The following is a 26,638-nucleotide window of genomic DNA, read 5'->3' as shown; positions in this document are numbered from 1 at the left end:
ATAGTTATTAAAGCTGAAACTTTTTTTTTTTTTTTTTGAATGAGCAAAAAATGTTTGTCTGTTCCTGGTGAAGCGCTATAGTATAAAAGTATTTATAGCTCTAGTGTTGCACTATCGAGCTATCTTAAAGAACTTTGTTAATATCTATATTTGTACACAAAAAAATGGAAAACTTTATTTCAATGATAAATGTATATATGTATGTATACTTTTATATCTTATGTGCAGTCTTTAATGGCTTTTAAAAAATTTTTGATTGCAAATATATTAATTTGAAAATCTGTTTTACTTTTTGTAATGACATGGTGTTTGAATGACGTCAGCTATGGTGGCATTCTAAAACCATTCCTTTTAGCTGTTAAATTACATGTTAACATGTTACACATGTTTGCTGACTATCTGCATTTCTTTCTCTGAAATCTTATCAAAACCCTTAAATTTGACAAACGTATTGCAATGCAAAATAGTTATTTAAAAATATGAACTTGATTTTTAACAGAAAAGACATTCAAATGTAAGATTTTTTTTTTTTATGTGCTTGTATAGATTGGTGATCTTTTACACCAACACATTTCAGGTGAAAACATTACTTATATGTCATGTCGAAATTAGTATAAATTACATGAAAAGTGATCCAGTAGTGAAAAGTAATTACAAATAAAAATAGAATTAATCAAATTTTATCATGGAAGAGTTGTGAGACTGATTCAGTATGACAAACAAGAGATAACCCTTGACTTAAATTGACTTACGGCTTTGTCATTTTTAAACAAAGTATGTCAATGTAATTGTGGATGATTTTTTTTTTTTTTTTTTGTTAAAAGTACATCTATTTTTGGGAATTTCGACATGACATGTAAGTACATAATGTTTTCACCTGAAATGTGTTTGTTTTAATTGATCACCAATGTACACCAATTTTTATTTATTTATTTTTTTAATGTCGAACTAAGGAAAGATTGGTTGTCATGCAAGTGTCTACATGTTGATAGAATTGTTTCAAACATGCTAAAGGAATAGAATGGAAGCAATCATTTGAAGAAGAAGGAATAGAAAGGCATTTCCATGAGAGTGAATTTAAATAACCTCTTCTTCATTTTCTTCTACTTTTTCTTCATTTTTTTCTTCAACTTTTTCTTCAACTTTTTCGTCTACTTTTTCTTCTACCTCTGTTTTTTGTTCAGATTCCTCCTCTGCCTCCTACAAAAGTCGAGTAGTGTGTGTCATGAAATATAGATGAGTTATCTCCCCTTGAACAAGCCATAAACAAAACAAAACAAAAAACAAAAAAAAAAAAAAAAAGAAAAATCTAGAAAAGCATAAGTTACAAAAAAAAAAAAAAAAAAAAAAAAAAAAAAAACTCTGGTTCTTGTCCAGAAATCCCACTATATTAAAAAAAAATCTCTATGATGTACATACATGTGATGGGAAGAAAATGTCATATTCCAAATATCAAGTAAATGGATCAAGTAGTTTCATTTTTAAATAAGAAAATAAAATTTTATGAATAAGCGATAATAGACCGTCACGAGGGGAGAGATAACTCAACAACTCAAACTTGCAAGACTAGCATTATAGATGCCTACAATTTTCCATTAATTGCTTAAAATCATTTAGAAATTATTTTTTTCCCCTAAAACTAGTTTATCAATTTATGTGATATTTGGAATTATGATCTGTCATGGGTATTTACATAATTTTTTTTTCTGCATTTTTTTTTTTTTTTTTTTTTTTATAAGGAGGAATTCTAGACAACCACCGAAAATTCAGAATAAACTGTTATAGACAGTAAATAAAAAAATTTTTAAGTGATTAATTGGAATTTGTAGGCATTACAACAAATGTCTTGAAAGTTTGAATTATGTTGAGTTATCTCCCTTTGTTTCTTGAAATTATTTTCAAGATGGTGATGCGAGACAGTCCCCCCTCACTCATAAAATTTGATGTTCTTTGTTGATAAATTCACAGGATTTTGGAATATGATATTTTCAGATACATACATTATATAGATTTTTTTTTTTTTTAATATTAGGGGAATTCTAGATAAACCAGAAAAGCATAAATTTTTAACAGAAAAGCATAAATTTTTAACAGAAAAGCACGAATTTAAATAATTTAAAAAAAAAAAAAAAAAAAAAAAAAAAAATCAAAATAAATTGTTACAAATGATAATGAAGTCAAAAATTAGTTTCATGGGTAAATGTAATCTAAATATAACAACTAGTGAAAATGAATTGCTAACATAAAAGAATCAATATAATATTTTGGAATTCGACTTAATTAAAAAATAAAAAAATAAAATAAAAAAATAAAATAATAAAAAAAATACAACCAATACAATAAAATATATGCGGACTTCTGAACAAAAACAGAATTCCATAGAAATATTTTTTTTTTTTTAAATGGATCAAATAAAAAAAAGAAATTGTTTTGTTTGAATACATTTAACTTGATTTACAAATAACAAAACACTTAAACAAATGAGACAAATAAAACATTAAAAAAATATATAATTAAATAACAGTAAAGCAAAAACTTAGATCAATGAATCACAATTAAACACGAAAAAAAACATTTTACATAAAATAGTTTTTTTTGTTCCTAAAACAAAAAACAAACAAAAACAAAACTGTTAGGTTCCCTAAAATAATATCTATGTGGTTAAATAATCAATTGTTAACTATTCTGTACTTTCCTAAATTGACTGTTAACTATTCTACACTTTGACCTCCAGTGTTTAATCTGACACTGTTGTCAAAGCTTGCTACTCCAAAATCCGAATGAGATCAAACAATAAAACTGACCTTTATATTTAAATTTAACCGCAGAAATCGTTAATTGAAAATGCAGAATAATTAACAATCCATTTTGGAAATTGCAGAATAATTAATTGATTATTTCACCACAGCTTATAATGATTCTACTTTCCAAACAGAATCATAAAAAGCAGAAAACTGATTACAGACGTGAATCAATGAAATTAGATAAACAAGATGAATTTCATTCTTTGAAATCTGTTGCAAAATAAAAGTAAATTTAAATAACCAAGGTGTGCAATTGCCATGATAACTTCAAACATTTTATATAAACTGTACCAACTTGTCAGGAAAGCAAGGAAGTTTTTTTGTTTTTGTTTTTTTTACTTAATCTTTGTTTGCACATCATTTAAACATATACAGAAAAAAAAAAACTTTTTTAGTTGTAAAGGGAGTTAACCATTTTTTATATTTTTTAAATAAAAAAACATGGGCAGGTTTTTAGTATTTTTTAAGGACCAATTATTTTCTTTTTTTTTTTCTGTTTACAATTACCCATTATGTCCCTAGAGAAATTTTTACTCAGTATTTTAGATCGGGGGGTTACTTTCCTATATTGAACATAAAGTGATCACCCATCTTATCAATTTTCAGAAATTTATTGTAGAAAAAAAAAAAAAAAAAAAAGAGGTGTAACCATTTTTATTAATTTTTTCTTTTTTTGCTTATATTATTTATATATATTTTTTTAGTGAAGAGGGGTTTTACAGACCAAATTTTTTGCTTCACCCCTCCATTTTTAATGTCTAAAATTCCAAAATAATTATGTAGAACAGTGTAGAAATGATAGAATTAGGTTTTTTGTTTTGTGCTTGACAATTTCTGTTAAGTAATGATTTTATTATAGAACATTTTTCTTTTTGTATGCATCCTTTTACTGCTCCAGAAGATATCTCACTACTGATGCAATTCTCTATCTGTATAAAAGCCAAGTACGTCCAAGGATGGAGTACTGCTGCCACATCTGGGCAGGAGCTGCTAAAAACAGCCTATCCTGCCTTGACAGAGTACAAAATAGACTTCGTGGCTTAGTGGGGGATGCCCTTTTCTCTTCCCTGCAACCTCTCTCCCACAGAAGAGACGTTGCGAGCCTGCCTTTGTTTTATCATTATTTCCATGGCAAGTGCTCATCTGAGCTCCAATCTCTGGTACCCCCCCCCTCGCCAATCTTTCACGATAAACACTTGTCTAGCTGAAACTACTGTCATTAATTTTCCTCACTCTTTATCTGTGCCTAAGTCAAAGCGTAGATTCCATGAACAAAGCTTCTTTCTTAGAAGTGCACGAATGTGGACCTCTCTTCCGTTTGCCTGTTTCCCACCTGACTACAACTTGGATGTCTTCAAGTCCAACATAAACAAATTCCTGATGAACTGCCCCCTTAAGTAAGACACTTTATCAAATCTCCAATACTAACAATTACTATGGTACTATCCCTTTGATTACTGTACACGCAATAATCCTTATCCCCGAGTGGCTTCCGGGCCTTGATATGTAAAAAAAAAAAAAAAAAAAATTTTTTATTGGATTTAGAAACATCCTCTAGATGTACGTGTACTTGCCATATGGTATGAAACAGTCAAAATGAACCCCAAACACACTACTTTGCTCAAGCAACAGAAACTGACGAATAAGTGCAGCTTGTTAATGTTTCCACTTGATTTGTGTAACCTCTATGGGCAACGCTTTAACTATTTAAAAAAAAAAAAAAAAAATTAAAAGCCTTCAAAGAATAGGACATAAAAAAAAAAAAAAAATGAAAACCTACATAAAAATGAAACAAAATAATCTGGGGAGGGGGAAAAAAAAATTTAAAATGGCTAAAATCAGTATCCCCCCCCCCCAAAAAAAAAAAAATTGGTAAAAAAGAAAAGGTTTCTTCAAAAAAAGACATCTTGTCAAAGCTCAAAAAAGTTAAATGATTTTATTCATTTAATATATATATATATATATATATATATATATATATATATATATATATATATTATATTAAAAGAGTTTATTTGTGGTACAGAATTTACAAATAACAAAGAAAAGAATTCTTTTATACCCTAGACATCTTTTGCCATCCTCATCAGGGGCAAACAATGGCATTTCTTAACGTTTTTTTTAAAAAAGAAAATATAGGATTGAAATTCTCTCCCCGTATATTTATATGCAGATTATCATTTCCCATTCGTGATAGTTTAATTTTTTTTTCATACTCATTATATATATATATATATATATATATACACACCCCACACATCCGTTAATTCATTTTATTTTATTCTTTCCCCCACCTTTTTCCTGTACATATATTTTATTATAATTGTAAATTAATCCTTGCCATGTTCATTATTAATTTTAATTTACATCCCATATTTTCTTTTATAAAAAAAGTTCGAAAATGCCATCGTTTGCCCCCTGATGAGGATGGCGAAAGACGTTTAGGGTTTAAAAGAGTTCTTTTCTCTCTCTCTCTCTCTCTATATATATATATATACACACACACACCCCACACATCCGTTAATTCATTTTATTTTATCCTTTTCCCCACCTTTCCTGTACATATATTTTATTATTATTGTAAATTAATCCTTGCCATGTTCATTATTAATTTTAATTTACATCCCATATTTTCTTTTATAAAAAAAGTTCGAAAATGCCATCGTTTGCCCCCTGATGAGGATGGCGAAAGACGTTTAGGGTTTAAAAGAGTTCTTTTTCTCTCTCTCTCTCTATATATATATATATATATATAGATAGATAGATAGATACTGCCTTGACGTTGGAACATCTTGTCAAAACTCCAAAAATTTAAATGATTTTATTCATTTAATAATATATATATATATTTTTTAATTACGTTCAGGTATATTGTTAACATGAACAAAAAAAAATTTTTTTTTTCAAAAGTGATCAACATATTTTTTTTTTGAACTGATGCTCAAGTGAAGTCCTAACGAAACATAAAAATTTTGATTGATCTGCATAGACTTCTTACAATGTTTATATAATTTTAATATATGAAATGCAATGTTTTTAATAAATAAATATATATAAGAAAATCGCATTCCAGTCTGTTTACATTTAATATATACAAAATGCACACCATTTCACAAATTAATTTTCATACTAAAACAAATGTTTACACACTTTCATTCCAGCATGATTTCTATACATACTATTTATTCAAAAGAAATCTACATTCAAGAAGTAACCTTATTTGCATATTACATTAAAGAAAATCTATTTTAATAATTAGTTCAATTTTATTAATTGTTATAACTTTTTAGAAATATTATTTAAAGTTGATCTATTTATTTTTAATCTATTTTCAATTATTAGCCAACAGAAGTTGCCTTTAAAAACATATGTATATTTAAGTTGTGAGAGTCATTTCCCCATTTAATTTTCATAGACAAAAATAAATGTATCTTATACTTTCATAAAATCAACATGTGGTTCACTTTCAGGAAAATCATTAGAAGTTAGGATATTCCGTGCGTTTTGACTTGGCATTATTTGATGTTCTAAAGTCTGAATAAATACAAAATGTTTTAATACAGAAACTAGCAATGTTCAGGAAATGGGTGATCATTTTACGTTAAATTTATATAAGAAATTGATTTACTCTTAAATCCAAATTATTTGATAAAAAAATTTATTATAACAGAATTTTTGATAATTGTACTCAAGCATGTGGGGGTGGGGAAGAAAAAGATTTTTTTTTTTTTAGTATTTCCATTTTTTTCAATTCTTTGTATATGACTAAACTGCAGTGAAGTACATTACAGTGCCAATAAATAGTACAACAATAACAATTGAAAATTTGCTAGTCAAAATCAAAATGTGGTATGTCAACTTGAATGCTATTCAGGCACAACTGTTCATGTCTTTAAAAATTTTATTTGTTAAAAGATACACAGAGTTAATATAGATAAGGTAAAGATCTATTTGAAAAGAATTTTTTTTTTTAAATGGACAGATATATTAGACTTCTTAAAAAGGTGCATTTTGTTTGTTTTTTTTCTAAAAAAAATAAAAGGCAAGAAAATGAGAAACAGAAATCGAATATTTTAATATGAGATCAAGTAAAAAACACTTCTGTATTTAAACCTTAAAATTAAAAAAAAAAAAAAACACAAATATCAAAAGTTTATTTTTTTAAAATATTCTGAAAAACAATTATGGAAAAGTTTACTTTGCTACTCTTAAATTTAGTTCCAATTTTATCTGATCAATAGTTGCTTGTGTAGATTGATGATCTTTGAAACTTACGCATTTCAGGTGAAAACATTACATACTCAGATATCATGTAGAAATTCGTAGAAATTCAAAAAATGACGAAAGTAGAAAAATACTTACAAGTAAAAATAAAATTTATTGCCTTTATCGATTTATGGTTTTAGTGTATGTTTTAATATTGAAGAGTTCCTAAATTTCCAAGGGAGGTAACTGCAATCGATCAATTTGACAATCCGCCATTTTAAAATGCAAAATGTTGAACCATCATTATGAATAATCATTTTTTTTTTCTACAAACTAGTTTTAACACATCCACTGGATCATTTTGTGTAATTTTTGGAATTCATATTAATTTCAACATGACACAATAAGTACATAATATTTTCACCTGAAATATGTTGGTTTAAAAAAAAAAAAATAATCATTACTATACACAAGCACCATAAAATTTCAACTTAAATGTTTCTCTGAAGAATACATAAAAAATAAAAACACCCAAAACCAACTCTTTGTGAAATTAGAATGGAACCTATGTACAGTCTGCAGATTACAAGATGTGAACATAAGTTAGTTGAATTTGAAAGACTGAAATTTTACACAAAACATGACACCAATGAAAAGAAAAAATAATAACTCCAAATAACTGACATTTTGAGAAAAACAAAAGCAAACAAAGCAAAAATAAACAAATAAACAAACAAAAAAATGAAATAGTTGGAAAGATTATCTCCCCTTGAAAGTCTTACCTACAAAACAAGAGAAACACAAAGAAAAAACTCTTGATTAATTTTTACTAAAATAAACTGAGACAAATGGAAGATTCCAAAGAAGGGAGAGAAAAAACGAAGTCAATAAATAAAATTTAGACTTTAAGGAAAATTTGAAATTTAAAAAGAAAAAATTGGAAATTATGGGACATTATTCCTGTCATGTGAAAGTCTGAAAAAATAAGAGAAAACAAAAATATATCAACTAATGACGGGACAACTCCAACGCTCTTCTCAATTTCAATACAAAGACCAATTCTATTCTAAATTCCAATACAATTACCAATTCCGATTCTTTTAAAATTTCTAGATATTTAGTTAAGTAAAAACACTACTAACGGACAAAATCAAAGAAACGCTGGTGCTCAAATAGGTCTAGCATATAATCGTGGAAAACCTCGAGGTCCACTAATTCATTAAAGTTTTTTTTGTCAGGTGTGTCAATGACGGGCAAAAGCCAAATTTTTTCTTTTTTTTTTTGGTGCAAGTTTTTTTACTTTTTAAAAATTTTTGGATTCCCATAAAAACCCATGTAATATGTGCACATATTTTCTCAATGGAAAAAAATATACGAGGAAGGTTGATCTATACATATTTTGGTTTTACTACTAATTTAAAATCGATAAATATTTATTATTTTTATCATTAGTACTAGCAATTGTAAATTTCGCTTAAAGAATCATTTTTGGCATTGGCAAAAAGGCACAAATTTTTCCAATACTGATATCCCAAAAAGTTCCAATTTTTATGATTTTTGTTTTTGATTAATCATCCTAGCACTAAAATCAACATCCTATTAACTCATAATCCAAAAATGATAGAACCTTGGAAAATGAAAAAGAGGTGCAGAAAACACTTTATAGGATTAGAAAAGGTAGGTCGGTAATGTTCCTGTGGATATAATTTTATCAAGGTCGGATTAAAAGGTCACTAAGTTACTAAAATATGGTTATCCCTTTAACTATTTTTTTTTTTTTTATACGCCTGATATATTTTAGTGATATATACAGCACAATCACATTGACACACCGGTTCTCGCCAGATCACCAAAGTTAAGCAACATTGGGCTTGGCCAGTACTAAATGGGTGACCATTTGGGAAGGCGATGTACCACGAGGTAAAATACCAGGTTGAGAAACTGGTGCGGTCTATCCTTTTCTTGAGGGTAGACGGGACTCTCTTAAGCCTTGGTAGGCAACCCATCTAGTGATGGCATCACGATTGTAAATCAAATAATCGCAACAAAAATAAGTTTTTTTTTTTTTTTTAAATTGTTATTATGTGTTTATTTGCCTTAAATAATGTTTTCTTTTTTTGTGTGCTTTTTAAGACGGTCAACAGATAAATTTTTAAAAGATGTTGTTTGAACCAACAACAATATTACTTAATTAGGTTTTACAGTTCTCTACCACTGTGAAATCTTAGGCACCAGGGTCGAAAAATGTGAGATTGAGAAGTCAGCACCTCTGAGGAGAGGCACTCGGACCTGCAAAAAGTGCTTAGACAGCCCTGTCAGCATCCCCTGGTGGGGGCGCCTCAGGCGATTAGCAACAAACTAACCCTTTCTCAAAAAAAAAAAAAAAAAAAAAAGAGAAGGTAAAGCCTGGGAGGGTGAACTTCCTAGAATTGCACAGAACTAAACTCCCACTGTAAAATCAACAGGGATCATCAGATCATTACAGGAATGGTCTAATCTCTGTTGATTTTGGGGATCGAGGATAAAAATCACTAGCCGAGGATATTGAAAATAGTAATGTATCAAAAATTTACGAAAATTCATTTAGTAGAACTGCTATTATGTTTTTAGTAAAAAAAAAAAAAAAAATTTCTGTAAAAATTACTTTTAACTATAAAAACTATCTACTCGATTAATTTTTGGATCTATTACTATTTTCGACATGACAATTAAGTACGTAATATTGTTTTTGCTTAAAACATTTTTTTTTTTTTTTTTAAAATCGATTTGTCCACTATCTCAACAAGAAAAAAAGAAAGATGTTTCTATTGGTAGATTTGTACAGAATCCACATCTAATAATCATTGCATGTGGCTTCTTTGACGGAAAGAATTTTGTTCTTTTTAATTCTTTTATTATGGCAATGTTACAATTTTATACAACTGAGTTTTTGCTTTGCACAAATTTTAAACTGGGTTGTGGAATCGGAAGGCATAAGGTGCGACTCAAGACTTCATATACTTATTATGCTCCAAACTGACTTCTTCCAAAGTCTCACTCTCTGAAAACCTTAAATTATCCAAGTAAAAACAAATTGTGAACAAAATTGCTACATTGTGCAACAAAACGTTGAACAGATAACATTTTTCTTGTCTGCAAGAAAAGACGCACATATAACAGATGAAACGACTCCAAAACAATCATCATTAAAAAGAAGACATTTAACTTTGAACTAAAAACAACTTAAGACTAACGTACAGTTAAAAAACAAATTTCTTTTTAGAACTAAAAACAACTTGGACTAACGTACAATTAAAAGTAAAAATTATTTTCTTCAATAATAAAAAATAATTATACTTATCAGTTTTAAGTTCTGAAATAAAGCAATGGTCAAACATGAACATTTAATCGAGAAATGACAATTGCAAAAGAGTTTTGCATTGATAATAAAAAAAAAAATAAACCTCAAAAATCGCAAATAAAATAATTTTTAATGCAAAAAAAAAAAAATAAATAAATAAAAATGCAAGACAAACGTTAATTTTACATGCACGTAAAATGCAAAATATAAAGATTAGAGTAGTGTAACTTTCATAGATTCATAATTTAAAAAAAAAAAAAAAAAGAAGCTTTTTCAAAATCAATTATATCATTCAACTAGCAGACTCATGCCCTGGCGTTGCCCAGGAAAATTAACAAAAGGCACTCCTGCACCCAATTCTATGCCAAATATGAATATTGCTATTCAAGAAAAAAAAAAAAAAAATGAAAGAAACAGACATGTCTATGTGAGTATCATGTTTTTCAAAACAGTTCACTTCTTGTAAGTAAAAATAAAATACTCAAGTGACAGTGAGTCAAGTACGATAACCATTTGGCCAGCTTGACAGTCTTTAAAAAGTGTATTCAAACTTATTCTTAACATAAGGAATCTGTCATGTGAACGATTCACACACGTGCATTCATGAAACAGTTGACAAACATAAAAATCTGATGAACCAATTTTTCAATTTTAACCTCTTTTTTTCCAGATGAAAACCAATTACAAGTTTTCCACAAGTCTGAATATCCTATATACCAAATTTCAAATCTGTAGATCAAAAATTTGTTGGATATATAGGTTGAGAATTGTCCTCACGCTCACACATTCTCACTTTTATAGATATGTAGATAGATTGTTTCTTTACAGTAAAAAATGATGTATGATAAAAGATGTATGAAACTATAGATAACACAACTGAAGTTATGGACCTAGAATATGTTTAATTTTTTTTTTTATTAACGCTCACAGTAAAAGATCTTTGAGAGCAAATTTTGCTCAACTTATTAATCTTTTATTTACTTAACACAGAAAACAGTAATTCTTTCTCCTTTATCAAAAATACAAAAAAAAAGAAAAGTGAGAACTACAATAGAAAAGGAGGTAATAAGGTTGTTGAAAGAAAATCCAAGGTTAACTTATACTTTCTAAATTATAAAAAAAAAAAAAATCTTTTTTTTTTTTTTCCTCACATTAACCCAAAACAAGGCATGACACCACTTAGACGTAAGGTGCTACTATTTAAGACCATGTCTAGGGAAGATTAACAAGATATTGGTTTACTTTATAAACTTCTGCATATCAGTACAGTCAAAGAAGCAAGCAGCAGGAAAGGAATTCCAACGTCCAATTGTTCAAGGAAAAAAAAACTATTGGAATAGGAAGCTTTCTGGCATTTAGGAAAGCTCAACAGTGAAGGGATGTATTTTTGTTGTCAAGTGGGTTTGTGGGGAATATGTACATTGAGGGGGCCACAAGTGCAAAGAGTTCATCAGAACACATTGCATTAAAATACTTGTAAAACAGGCACAGGGATGCAATATTGCAGCGATGAGACAGGGGTTGAAGTTTAGTTGACAAAGCGGGGGGGGGGGGGCTTCAAGACATTTTTTTTTACCCTATCCGAGAGGAAGAGACTAGTGGTAGATGTATCAGCCCATGTGTGCATGGTGGTTTTATTGTTTTTAATGTTATAGTTTTTTTTTATTTTTTGTTTTTTTAATTATTAAAATGTAGTTTAATATATATATATATATATATATATATATATATATATATTTGTGTGTGTGTGTGTATATGTGTATTGGGGTGGAGAGGGCACCCGTAAGCCGTGGTAAAGGCAACCTTTCTAGGAGAAGCAAATCTCTGATTTAAAAAAACCATAAAGCGAGAGACCAGTACCTGCATAAAGCTGGTCTGCAGTTTAATTTGTTGCTGGCTATCTTGCTCTTGCTTGTTGCTGGATCTCAACATTTTGAACCGAGAGAGAGACTTAGCTGTCGTACAAAGCTAAGACTCTGTAACATCATCTTTGTATAGATACTCCCTCAGGCATTTAGGCTCATGGATTTTAAATGTCTGAGGGAGTGGCACTCGTCTGACAAGAGACGTTGCAATCATCATATATATATATATATATATATGGCAATTCGGTGCAGTTGAAACTAGACACTTCAGATAGCTAGCCCTTTCAATTTCAGTGTGGCACTAGTATCATTTATATATAAAATACAAAATAGAAATCAAACTATTTATTTTTCATGCCCAATGCATTTTACGAGATGAATATAATAACGTCTTATTTTTTTATTTTTATTTTAAAGGACTTTTATTGTAGACTTATGTAGGAATTACATCTTGAAAAAAAAAAAAAATAAATAAATTCTCAAAAACAAGTGGGATAACACAACAATACACAAAAACTTGCAACATTTTTGTTGTAATGCCTACAAATTTCATTAATCACTTAAAAATGATTTTCTTTATACTTGATCAATTGACGTGATTTTTGGAACATGATATTTTCGTTTAATCACAGGTAAGTACATCATACAGATTTTTATTTTTAATATAGGGGAAATTCTGGACGAGAACCGAAAAATAAAAAAATTTCTATTAGAAAAGAATAAAAGCAAAAATGTTAAAGATTACATTTGTATTATTGATAAGCCCTTGGGGGGGAAGGGAGAGATTCTATTCCCTGCTGGTAGCATGAGAGAGAGAGTGAATGTGGGAGGTTGTGGAGGACATAGAGGGCACTTACATAATCAGTAATCGAAGAAGAGACAACTAAGTATAAAGTTGCACAAGAAAATTCCTGCTAATAATATTAAAGAGTTGGAAGAATGCCAAGAAATTTCTCCTGTGAAAGCATATACAGTAGAACCTCGGGATACGGCATTAAAAATTAGTAACAAAATACAATACAGTATATAATACACATGTATCAAATAACATCATAAATAACACCGTAAGGCAGGTCAAATACCGTAACAAAGGGCTGGAAAAACATTGTATTCTACATAGTAACCTGAAAAAAAAAAAAAAAAAAAAAAATCATATCCTCGGGCCACCGTATCCCAGGGTTCTTATATATATATATATATATACTAGCTGGACACCCAGTGTTGCCTGGTCGTACAGTACGCTTAAACATGATATTTTAATATGTATTATCATAGAATAAATCAGCTATTGAATACTATATATTACGAGGAATAATTTGCCCAGTGGAGTAACTCGCGATAAAAAAGTAAAAAAAATAAAAATGAGAATCTTGTTCATCAAATGCCGTCTGTGTTGGTTTACAATATCATGTCAGCTGATATTTGGGCTTGACGATGAATTCCCTGGAAAAGTCACTTCTGATTAATGTTTAGTTTTAAAATATGCAAATGAAGAAATGATGTGTACCAATTTTAAATGGTATCTCTTCTTTTATCATAACTGAACTCATTAATGAGAAAAAATTAAAATAAAATGCTGAGATGCACCTGGGCTTGAACAGGGGATCATTCGATCTGTAGTCGAATGCTCTACTACTAAGCTATATCTTCAGATTATAATAATTCTGGGTTTTTTTTAAGAAATGATTTGCTGAAATTTTATTATCTCCCTTGCCGGTGTAATGTAAAATATTCCCCAATAAAAATTTTTTTTTTTTTTTGATCTATAAGAGAAAAGCTATTTTTAAGATCGATTTTTTTCGATTTTCGATACTTATTGGATGAATTTCTGTGCAAAACATATCTAAGAACACTGCCAGACATATAAATTAGCTTTGTGAAATTTGCAAAAGATAGGCTCAGCCATTTCAGAACTTATGAGGAAGGAACTCACACACAAAGTGACTTTATATATATATATATATATATATACACACACCTAAATAAATAAATGAATGAAAAAATTCCATGTTGTTCATCTTACTGTTTATTTCTTTCAGCATGTTAAAATTTTCAATTCTTGACTGCACCTATTTCATAGTGCAGAAACAATCATAATTCTTATGTCAATTTTTCTTAATATTTCCTGTCCCGACTCATTAGAAAAATAAGAACTCATTAACTAAAAAAAAAAAATATGGGCATGATTACATAAATCCAAAGAGAAGTTGCAATTGTGTTTTATGTATTTTTACATCTCCAAGAAACAAAAATGATAAACGAAAAGAAATCGCTTGAAAAGGGCTCGTTCAAGCCGAAAGCTTGCTTAATATCTTTAAATGTTTATTTAAAGAAAAAGGATCTCCTCAGTATGACTAACCCATACTGGCTTTTACGAGGAATGGTGCACCTTCTCCAAGTGATGTTACCTCGAGTAACATGAAACAACGTGGAAAAAAGGAGTGTATAAATATCTCCTCTCCTTTCGGTCGGGTAGTATCTGTTCTGTAATTGGTTCTCAGTCAATGTAGGGGAAACCCTTCATACTGACTATTTATTTGGAAACTGACAGAATGCCCCCTTTTTGGGGGAGCTGGTCCCCCCCCCCACACACACACACATTAAATTTGCTTTCATGGGGCAACAAATAAATAAACCATGCATAAGAAGTTGAATATTGAATGCGGCAGCAAGTCCTGGGAACACGAATCAATCGATCGATGCCTCTGTTCAGTCTCGAAAGACAAAGGATACTCCCTGTAGGGGCAGCTGCGTGTGTACTTGTGAGGCAAGGGTTACACAATCCCCAACCACACCTCTTCTCCTGAATCGGCACAGCTTGAGTCCAGTGGCAATGAGAAGTCCAGGACAACTGGAAACAATGCCAAGATAAGCGGAGAGCACATACAGTACCTAGAGGTCATAAACGGTCACCCATTTTAGTACTAACCCGGTTCAACATTGCTTAACTTCGGTGATCCAATGGGAACCAGTGTGTCAACGTGATTATGCCATACTTGAAAACTTATACCAGAAAGAACAGTTGGAAGTAAGTTGTACACCATCCACTATGACTATGCAATTCCTACATCTGCGTACCTTGAAAACGGAGCCATTAAACCTGATATAGTGATATTGGACAAGAAAAAGAAGCAACCTTAGAAGTTAGTGCCCCCCAATGTTAAGAGTTAAACAAAGCTGCAAGGAAAAGATAATGAAATATCAAGGTCTTATGTACGACATGAAAAGAGAAACTGGAATCTTGGGAAGATCTCTACCATTTCAGTAACCCATAAAAAAAAAAAAATTAAAAAAATACCCAGTGAACATTGGTTGGAATGTATGTGATAGCAAGTGAATCCCTGAAATCCGGTAGGATGCCCAATCCCCCAGCTTGAACAAAATAAGGAAAGTAAAAAATAAAATAAAACTTCGGAAAACGTTGCTTTAAAATAGCCAAAAGTGACATTTCAATGCTAATCTATGAAACTTTCTAAACCAATGATTCCCGAGTGATTTTGAGCTACGTGTTCCTCATTTAACATGCAATCTGAATGTTTATTCAAAATCACTTTAAACCAAATATATGGTAGTCACAACCTCCTCTGGCAGGTTGTTCCATGGAGCAGAAACATGGACAGTAGAAAACATTTTGTCCTTTAGTTCTTGTATTCCATGTGCAATGTTTCAGACAAAGGGGGAAGAATTGCTGTTTTCTGGATCAGAATCTATTTCAATCTAACACTTATCGGTGGCAAGGTTTTGACCTTGAAGTATTTTTTCTTTTTTAGTGCCTTACATCAAGTGGCTTCACACCTTGTGTGGAACAATTTTCATTAAAATTTTATTTATTTATTTTTTTTTTTTAAATCAATCAATCACTAATAACAACTCATTCTCCTATCGGATGCTTATTCTGTTGATATAGTAAGATGCACATCTTAGTCATGCCCTAGAAATATATTCCCATATGGTGAAAGATGAGACCCACGTTGGAAATCATTAGTCAGTTTTTTTTGTTTTTTTTGTTTTGTTTAAGGGACGTCATGCTAAAAAAAAAAAAATCTAAGAATCTTAAAGAAAACAGCTAATCTGCATGCTGCAGGAGCCGGGTGTTATGCATTGGATGCTGTCAACAAGATGCCAAAATCTGAAGCAAAAGAGTTAGAAAGTGAAAAATAAAAGGGAAGGGTTGGGGGGGGGGGGGCAAATAATGTAAAAAAATTTGCTAACCATTGACTATTTGCCTCCCCACGAGGGCAATGTTTGACACAAGATCATGCTTTAATGTGCAGAAAATACTTATTTTCAAAAGGAGACACTTTGGATTGGGCTAAAAAAAAAAAAAAAAAAAAATTTCCTCTGTCTAAAAGAATCTTTTCTTCATTGATCGAGAATAGAAATGATGAAGTGTACTATCAGAACAGATAATGCACTTTGCTCCTAGCTAAATGGACAAGAGTTCAGTCTTTAGTTAGCCAACATGTCCAATCATGTTCTAAACACTAACAGGAGAAAAACAAATCTTGCATTGTAATTCAGCTTAAGATTTATATATATATATATATATATATTTATAAAAATTAAAATGCATGTGTATGAGGACACTTCTCAACCTATATACTCAAATTTTTTTATCTACAGACTTGAAATTTGCTATATAGGATATTTAGACATGTGGAAAACTTTAATCGATTTTCATCTGGTAAAAGGGATGCTGTAGGGGTCAAAATTGAAAAATTGGTACTTAGGGAGGTCATCGGATTTTTAGCTGTTTGTCAACTGTTTCACAAGGTTTGAAAACACTTTTTAAAGTTCGTGGCAAGCTGGTCTAATGGTTATTGTACTTGACTCATTGTCTTTAGGTTTTGGTTTCGATCTCAGCTACAGTAATTTTTTTATTATTTATTTACAAGAAATGAACTGTTTAGAAAAAAAAACAAAAAACAATACTCATATGCGCAGGTCTCAGTTTCTTTAAGTTTTTGTTAACTTTATTTATTTTAAAGGAATTTAAAGTTACATTTAATACCGGGCAATGCCGGGTACATCTAGTATCCAATAAAAATAAAAAAAAAACAAATAAAATTTGAAGCAGATATAAAATAAATCTGAATGAATTTATGAATGCTTTATTATAAATCGATTCTTTGAAATATATTACTTTATAGGAAAAAAATTGATGTGAAATATTCAGTGAAGCTTGTCCAAAATTCTTATATTAAAAAAAGAAAAAATCTCTATAATGTATGTAGCTGTTAAGAAACGAAAATATTATATCCCAAAAATCACGTAAATTGATTAAATAGTTTTATTTTTATTTGAAGCTAATTTTTATGTTTGTTCCAATCCAACATGGCTATTTTTGGTGAGTTTGGATCACAGAAACACTTATTTAGGATATTTGCAAGCTTCACAATGTCCCAGGGAGTTACCTCGGCTCCAAAGCCAACAAAGTATTAGCCATTTTGGAAATAGCCTTTTCCTGTTGATTGAGGAACGGTTAATATCCTGTACAGTTCTAGGAGGTTCACCCTCCCGGTCTATTGCCTTCCGTCTGCCAAACAACATGAGTTTATTCCTTACTATCTGAGGCACCCCTATTAGGAAATGACGATGTAGCTGCCAAGGCAATTTTTTTTTTTAGTAAATCAGAGTGCTCCTCTTTTAGGGGGACTCCATCTGCCGACCTTGTGTCACATTGCAGTGACAAGTAAATAACACCTTTACATGGGACATAGAATCCCTGGAGACTGTGTCAGCAAGATTGACCTACATTTTCAAGACGATGCATGACGAGAATATTGATGTCATCTGGGCCAATAAAAGAGATGGCAGAAAAAAGAAAGCACCCCCCCCCCTTCCACGCACACTGTCAAAACTATAATTCGGAAACCGAAAAGGTTATTTTGAGTAAACAAAATATTTTTATAACTAGCTGTGTGTATTCTTATCGCCAACAAGTGTGTAAATCGAGAAATGACAAAGGTTGATTTTTAGAAATTAAATAGACTGAAAAACACATTTGCTGATCGGCTGCAGCGAATATTAAACAGTTCATGTGAATGGCGGACGTTGCATTGATAGACAGCCTTAGCCCAGAACAACATGTGGGAAATGATCACAGTAGATGATTACACACATGTATGTTCACAATATACCGATGCAAAATTTGTGTGTAAAAGCTAAGGAGAAAAAAAAAAAAAAGTTTCTTTCATTTTTTTTTTTTAAATTTTTTTTTAGATGAATAGAATAAAAATAAGTGACAAAAACCTAAACCGTTTCTGATTAATGTAGGGTAACTAATAAAAACATTTTGAATGAGATGGGTCTATTGAATCGAAACAGTCTTGAATTTTTGAAAATTTGAATGCAAATCATGCAAAAAAAAAAAAAAAAAAAAAAAAAAAAAAGAAAATGCAAAAAAGAAAAAGAAAAAAGAAGTGTATATATATCTATAACATAAATCTCACCTGTTTGTTTAAATGTATGTATGTTTGTATGTCTGCCTAAAACTTTTGACAAGCAACAGATTTTCACGAGATTCGTATCATTTTGAAGCTTGACCCTTTGGACGACAAATATAAAAAAATTGGCTAAAAACATTAATTCTTTCATCCTCAACTCGGCAGTTTTCTCCAAGGAGGGTCGTTTTTTTTTTTTTGTGTCACCATTTTTGCAAATCATCGTATCGGTTGGAACGACTTTACTAATTTCAACATTCTGAACTTCTGGTCGTGTCATGGAGTAGGGGTAAGACATCAGGTTTTCTTCCACTTTTTTTTTTCTTCCTTCGTGGTATGGGTTCGAGCCTGCTTTCCTACTACCACTTTTTTTTTTTGCTCAACACACCTCCAAACACCCGAGCAAGGACAGGCACCCAGGCTAGTATATATACATATATATATATATATATATATATATATATATTCCATTTTATGACCATCTGGGTAACATCTACACACAGGTGGATGACTGTGCTATGGGTTCTGTTCTAAAACCAACATTTAGCAACTTTTACATGGTCAATCGTGAAAACAAAATATATGTACATGTTTTTTGTTTATTTCACTGAGGAAACAGTAAAAAATAGATGGAAAAATAAGATATAAAAAATAGAATAAAAATTAATTTTTATGTCAGAAATCTTAATTATGGCTGTAGTAAATATAAGTGTGTGTGTGAAAACGTGAGGGGAGGAGGGGGAAAGAAAGGAAGAGAAAAAAACAATTGTTATGCGAAGCTGAGGGTTTCTAAGCAACATTTACTCCTAAAAAAAAAAATAAATAAATAAATAAAAATAAAAAACAAGCAAATGATAAAAAATAAGGATAAAAAAAAAAAAAAAAGCAAAAGCAGTTGCCAATAAATAGCAAACAATCTAGACAGCAGCTATTGTTGTTGTCATACACAATAACAAAAGTTGTCATGCCAGGAAGAATTCAATAGCTTCTCTACCAAACAGAATTCATTATCATTGAATTCTGCCAGCAAAAAGGAACTATGTCGAGATGTCAGCATCACCATTCCTCAAGACATTTTAGATGAAAGCTTCAATTTATAGATTCTGATAATAGATTAAAAAAAAAATATTATGAAGCCATGACGAAATAGATAGAGGGTAGAATGAAATGCTTATATATATTCTAACATGCACCAAACTCACTGCGGCCCCAGAAATGTCATCCTTATTGAAGGACTCTTCCGTTTCAGGTTCCACTTCATTGTTATTTGTTTCGCATAACTCTGCTTGATCATCTTCAGAATTGGTCGGAATCAATTCTTCATCGAGTCCAACATTATTCTCTGCAGAACTGGTAAGAGATTCTTGGACCAACTCTTCTTTCTCCTCCTCCGTTGGACTGTTGTCAATTGCTTCGTTTTCTAAATATTCAGTATCCATAGCAACAGCATCTTTTTCTGTTTGGTCTGGATCTGAATCTTGTGAGGTCACCATTTCTTCTGGTTCCAAATCTTCTGTTGATTCTTCAGGCGATTGTTCACACTGTTCCGACTGGTCATTTTCAGGGTTAGAGCCATCTTCTTCGACAGATGCTTCACCCTGACTCTCGTCATCAGCTGCACTTAAATTCTCATTCAAATCGGCAGCACTGTTGCTGCTTTCATTCAAAATAAGCTCATGTTCTTCTACATTCGAAATATCTTCAGATTCTTCAATCTTAACACATTCCTCATCAGAATCTTCAATATTGTCTTTTGTAGATTCCTCGTTAAATTCTTGCTCTACCGATTCCTCAGAACTTTCATTCTCTTGTTGGCTGTTTTCCCTAATATCTACATCATCATCTACAACCTCATCTTTAATGTCCTGTTCTTCATCTTCCAAATCATTAGCATAAACAACATCTTCACTAGCCTCATCAGATGATTTACCATCATTCTGGAATTCTATCATCGCTTCTACATCTTCCATATTTTCAATTAGATCTTGGATCGATTCCGGAAGAACATCCGCATCTTTTTCATTTTCAGATTCCGCATCCATTTCTTCAGTTTCTTTCTCTTCAGATTCTTTCTCTTTCGTTTGTACAAAATACCGAAAACTTCTACTCCCAGATTCTTCATTTACTGAAGAAGGTTGTATAACTTCCTCAATTACTTCATCCAAATGCTCCTTCTCTTCAAGAGATACTTTCTGCTTTTCAAACTCTAGTTCCATCGGACCTGCATATTTCTTGTTTAGACTTTCTTCGTCTAGAACGATTCTTCTTGAAGACCATAACGTGTTTGGCAATTCCGTTTTGACAATAAGTTCTTCGACCCCGGTTAATGAATTTTGGATAAATTCTTCAGATGCCTCATGTTCTTCAGCTGGAGATTCCATAACAGCAGAGGGTTCAGAATCCTTGGAAAGGGGAAGTTCTGCGACCTAATTTTAGGTATAACGATATACCAGATAAAGGATGAAAAGAAATATCAATTATTTCATAATGATACTTTTAATGTAATAATAATTAATAAATAATAATAATTATAACTAGCAGAAACCTGGGGTAGTTCCACGGTGCCTTTTACAGGAGTCTATAATATTTACTCTTAATATTTATTTTGAAACAAGAAATGTCCGGGGGGGGGGGGTCAATCCTATGTAGAAAAAAATTTACTTTTTTTTTATCTGTAAAAATTATTATTGTCAGCTATAAATTCTTTAAATAAGTAAAATGAATATGTCTATTTAAAATTGAGTACTTATACATGCTATCGTTGGAATTTTCTGGGTAGTTTACATAAAATGCTTAAACGTGTTGAAAAGCTGAACCAATGAAATAGCTATCATTGGTTAATTATATAAAAAAAAAGAAAAAGAATATGTGTCTTAATTTAAAAAAAAAAAAAAAAATTTATAAAGAAATAATCATAAAATAAAAAAGAAACTTTTTTGGAGTTGACATCAGTTCTAAATGATTTGAAAAATAAATATTTATTTATGAAACTTACCTTTACCAAGCATATGGGGTCTCTGTCCACGAGTGAAAAATATACTGTCACCATGACTAATGTTTGTGCAAAATTTTTTTTAAAATTCAAGGAATGATTATTTAGAAAGGTGCGAACAACCGAACAGACAAACGATTTGGGTGTAATTTTACTCCTATAATGGCCCCTGGGGGGAGGGGACAACCCGAGTTATCTTGGAAAATCCGTTCTGATAAAAATTTACTTTCACTATTACTAATGTTTATACAAAATTTTTTAAAAATCCAAGATGTGGTCAATGAAAAAAGTGTGAACAAACGAACAGATTATTGAGAGTGAATTATTAAGTCCAATCCTTCCTTTTTCGGGGGACCAAAAAGTGTTTGTTTTTGTTAATTTGAATTTTTAAAGTTTTGTAAATAACTATTCATTGTATTTGCTTAAGAACAACAGGACGAATATGGTTTTCATAGACAAAAAATTGCCAAGCATTTGCACAAAAAAAAAAAAAAAAAAAAAATCACAAAACTTTCGTTTGGCACTTTGACATTTTACTTAAACTGCCCAGAAAATTCTGACGATAGCGCAATCAATATTCTGTATAAGTACCTAAAACTTTAATTCTTTTTAAAGCAAAAACACATTCTGTCTTATTGTATTAACTGAATATTCTTAAAATCGGTACTTCTGCATTTATCACACTGTATTTCTGTAAGTGTTGACTCAGACTCGACTGGCAGCTGACATAAACCACCAGAATATGCCGATTGCCAATTAAATTTGAAGATGCTAAGAAAAGAAAAAACATTTCTCTAATAATTAAAATGGAAAACAAAAAAAAAAAAATATTGAATTTTTTAAAAATTTTTTGTTTTTTGTTAAGAAAAACTTTTGAATTTCTTTTTGTTTATTAAAATCATCTGCTTCAATTTTAATTGACTATAGCGGGGGCAGGTTATCTCAATATTCCATGAGTATCTTTCACTTTGTGATACAAGCACCAAGTGAAAGATTGTTTCAGCAATCTGCTCCACCAAATTTTTTTTTCATTTACTGATCAATTTGATAAGCATTCAGTATATTGGACCGGTTTATGTCAACTGCAGTTGAGCCTGAACCAACATTTACAGAAATTGGGTGCGCTAAATGCAGGAGTACCTTCCAATCAACAAAATGAAGGTCACTTTCTGAAAGTTATTATTCAAAATTGTACTGTTTTAGTCGATGGAGTAACAATTTGATTTTGGAATAATTAATTTTAAAATGGGTAAATTCAAAATCTTTACCTTAGTGGTATTAAATTAATCAATACCTTTATTGATCTGATGATCATATATTTTTTTTTTTTTTAATGGGTATAAAATGTCTTAATACATTATCACATAGATAAAAAATAAAATTCGAAAATATTAAAAATCTTTTATACTAAACTAAATATAGAGAATACATTTCCAGTTTAAAACAAATATGAAATATTGTTCTCTAATCAAAAACTATAAAATATGTTTAATATTTAACAAAATTAACCTGAGCGAATATTCTAAATATTTTTCTTCAATTTTTGTTATAATTAAAAACAGCGAGATGTCAATTTGTGCAACTCAGAAAAGGGAGATAATTCTGCCAAAGTTAAATAAATTTGTAAAAATTTATTTAATCAAAATTAGGTGCTTATTTAGAATTACTCCTAATTAAAAAGAACAAAAATACAAAAAAAATCTTTATGATGTATGTGCTTGTACTGCAATGAATATGTCCTGTTTAAAAAATTATGTAAATTGATCAAGTAATTTTTTTTTCATTTTCTAAAAAAAAAATCAAATTTTTAGTCTTTTGCATAGTGCAGAAACCAGAGATAAATTTGCATGAATGGTCTGCACTAAATTTGACAGGATTATCTCCCTTATTGCCTATGTCAGCCATTTTTTAAAAACTGATAAAATTTTATTTTATTTTTTTTTAGAAATAGTTGAAATATTAACTAGAAAATATAGAACACCTATTATAATAAATAGAACACCTATTATAATGAATTATATTCTTGTGAGAAGATTGCATCCTTCATAAGGCGGCTCAGGATAATGGTAGAAAAGCTTTTGAAGAATTCAATAGTAAAAATTAAAACATCAAATCATTTTTTTTTGTTGCTATTCAGAAAAAAATAAAGCAAAAAAAAAAAAAAAAAAAATTAAAACATTCAAATATAATTTATACAATCAAATAGGATAAAAAAGTTAAAACATTTATTTTCAAAAAATAAAAGGATATAAAATTGATAAAATAAAATTAAATATTTTATCTAACTCACAAAAATAATTTTAATGCTAAAATTTCAAAATTTGAAACTAAATGAAAACCAGAGATAAAATAATAAATTAAATTTAAAACTGCGCGCAATAATATTTAAGCGAATTGTCAAATCTTGACAATTCTGCTTCAAGTAATCTTACAGTATAGTTAACAGAGAAATCGGAGACAAAAACAATATCACAAAATGACTGGTTGTTGTCCAGAATTCAACCTAGAAAAAAAAAAGTATGTACTAGTGATGGAACGATTCCAATATTATTACTGATTTTGTACTAAATTCCAGATTCTGATTCTTTATAAATTTCTATAATTAACTATAAAACGGTTATTTTGTCCTAATCACCATAAAAACACATCTTAAAAGTGGATGATCATAAAATTACTTGTGAGGGAGTGGTCTTTAGTTTAAAACCAATAAATACTTATTTTATTATTACTACCAGCAGTGGGAGATTTTTCTAAAAGCAAAAAAAAAAAAATAAAAAATAAAGAAATTGTTTTTGGCATCAGAAAATAGGCACGATTTTTTCTGATTCTGATATCCCCAAAAGTTCCGACTTTTCTAATTAATAATCTTAACACTCATACACACCTATCATGGAATTAAACTATCATTCCAATAAAACGTAAATTGATTAAATATTTTTTTTTTTTTTTTAAATAAAGTATGTACAAGATATGTTTGAAAGCCTAATTACAATGCAATATTGTGAAATAAACATTTATTTGCTTAAAAATAATATTTCGGAGATATATTCCTTCGTCAGAATTTAATACATTTCTTTTTCTTTTTTTCCTCGTCATGATGTTGAATTGAAAAAAAAAAAAAAAAAAAAAAAAAAAAACAGTAAAAAGTCAGTGTGTTGTTGTGTGCGGTGTTATTTTGAAATACCAGAAGAGTGCATTGGCAAACGTGATATGACAGTCAGGGGTTGTGATTTTCCATGATAGAAACATTGATTGAATTTTAAATTAAGTACGAGTCGTTTCTTTAATTCAACATCATGGTGAGAAAAATAAAAAAATTTAAAAATGTATAAAATTCTAAGGATGGTGTCTATTTCCAAAATATTAATTTCAAACAAATAAATATTTGTATATTTTTCATAATATTGCATTGTAATTTGGCTTTCAAATGTATCTCATGTATTTTATTTTAAAATTCAATCAACGCTTCTATCACAGAAAATCTCAACCTTGACTTTCATATCACATTTGCCAATACATTCTTCCGGCATTTAAAAATAACACCACACACAACAGCCAGCAGACTTTTTACTAACTTTCTTTTTTTTCTTTAATTTAACATCAAGGCGAAAAAAAAAAAAAAAAAAATGTATAAAATTCTGAGGATGGAGTATAACTCCAAAACACGAATTTCGAACAAATATTTTAAATGAATACGTACGTATGATACACGTTTGAAAGCCAAATCATGACGCAATTTTATGTGGATAAACAATATTTATTGTTTAAAATTAATATATTTCGAAGCAATACTTCATCTTCAGAATTTTGTACATTTTCTTTCTTTTTTCTCTTCTTTCTTATGTACAAAATTTTGGAGATGAAGTATTGCTTCGAAATATATTAATTTTAAACAGTAAACATTGTTTATCCACATAAAATTGCATCATGATTTGGCTTTCAAACGTGTATAATACATACATATTCATTTTAAACTTTAATCCACGCTTCTAACAGGAATCTACAACCTGAAATAAATATTTGTTTATTTCATAATATTGTATTGTAATTTGGCTTTCAAACGTATCTCATGCATATTTTATTTTCAAATTCAATCAACGCTTCTATCACGAAAAATCACAACCCTGAATTTTTTTTTAATAGTAAATCATTACAATTTTGGTCTATTTCTGGACAGCTTATTGGAAGGGGAGGTAACTCTTTATTAAAAGATAGCGGACAAAACACACCGTCTTCACTTTCTCATAAAATTTGATTTTTTAATTAAAAAGAAGAAAAAAAGTACTTGATCAATTTCTATGATCAAGTAATTTTTTTTAATAGAAAATTACTTTTTTAATGATATCTAACGATTAATAATAAATCATTACGAGGCTGATTTTGATCTCTATTTCTAAAGAGCTTATGAAAGTGGAAGTAACTCACTTTATTACAGATGGCAGCCGAGATATACGATCCTCACTTCCTCATAAAATTTGATTTTCTTAGTAAAAAGAAAAAGAATCTACTTGATCAATTTATATGAATTTTGGAATATGACATTTTCGTTTTGTAAATGGGTACGAACATAAAGATTTTTATTTTTTAATTAGGTTGAATTCTGGACTTGCACCAACCAGTAATTTTATGCATTTTTTTTTTTTTTTAACATTGCAAAATATATAGAAGAAATAAGTAAAATGGAATGTTTGTGGGATTTAGAAGATGAAAGCATGCAGCAGATGAATGAGTTTCAAGGGTCATGACATGCGTATCAGTCAAGAATCAAGAGAAAGTTTGAATCAGAAAGAGTTCAGATCAGAAAGACAGTTTGGATCAAAAAGGGAGATCAAACTAAAAAGGAAGAAATTTAGGAACAAATTAGGTAGAAAAAAAAAAAAAAATTTTTAAGTTCTAAAAATCTAAACTAAGAACTAGTTACATGTGAATATTCACTAGAATATATTCAAAATGGTAATCTGTGTTGACTAAATGAAAGCATTTTTATC

The 26,638-nt window shown here is 29.8% G+C and overlaps 1 protein-coding gene across 4 annotated transcripts in view; it reads right to left on the bottom strand.

Annotated features, from left to right (window-relative positions):
• The window catches only part of LOC145263112 (uncharacterized), a 206,576-nt gene that overhangs the window by 14,192 nt on the left and 165,746 nt on the right, over positions 1-26,638 (bottom strand). For 3 of the 4 annotated variants that reach the window (XM_080120051.1, XM_080120054.1, XM_080120053.1), the window contains 2 exons: positions 19,861-21,084; positions 1,087-1,200 (listed from right to left, as the gene is read on the bottom strand). In XM_080120051.1, coding sequence (XP_079976177.1) covers positions 1,087-1,200; positions 19,861-21,084 — 1,338 coding nt within the window. The remainder of the gene's footprint in view (positions 1-1,086; positions 1,201-19,860; positions 21,085-26,638) is intronic. The other variant, XM_080120052.1, reaches the window with a different exon arrangement.

Source organism: Euprymna scolopes, chromosome 38 (assembly GCF_053919585.1).
Source record: "Euprymna scolopes isolate OS-2025 chromosome 38, ASM5391958v1, whole genome shotgun sequence".
NCBI lineage: Eukaryota > Metazoa > Mollusca > Cephalopoda > Sepiida > Sepiolidae > Euprymna > Euprymna scolopes.
Note: the sequence above shows the minus strand (reverse complement) of the source record. Positions and strands in the feature narration are given on the sequence as shown.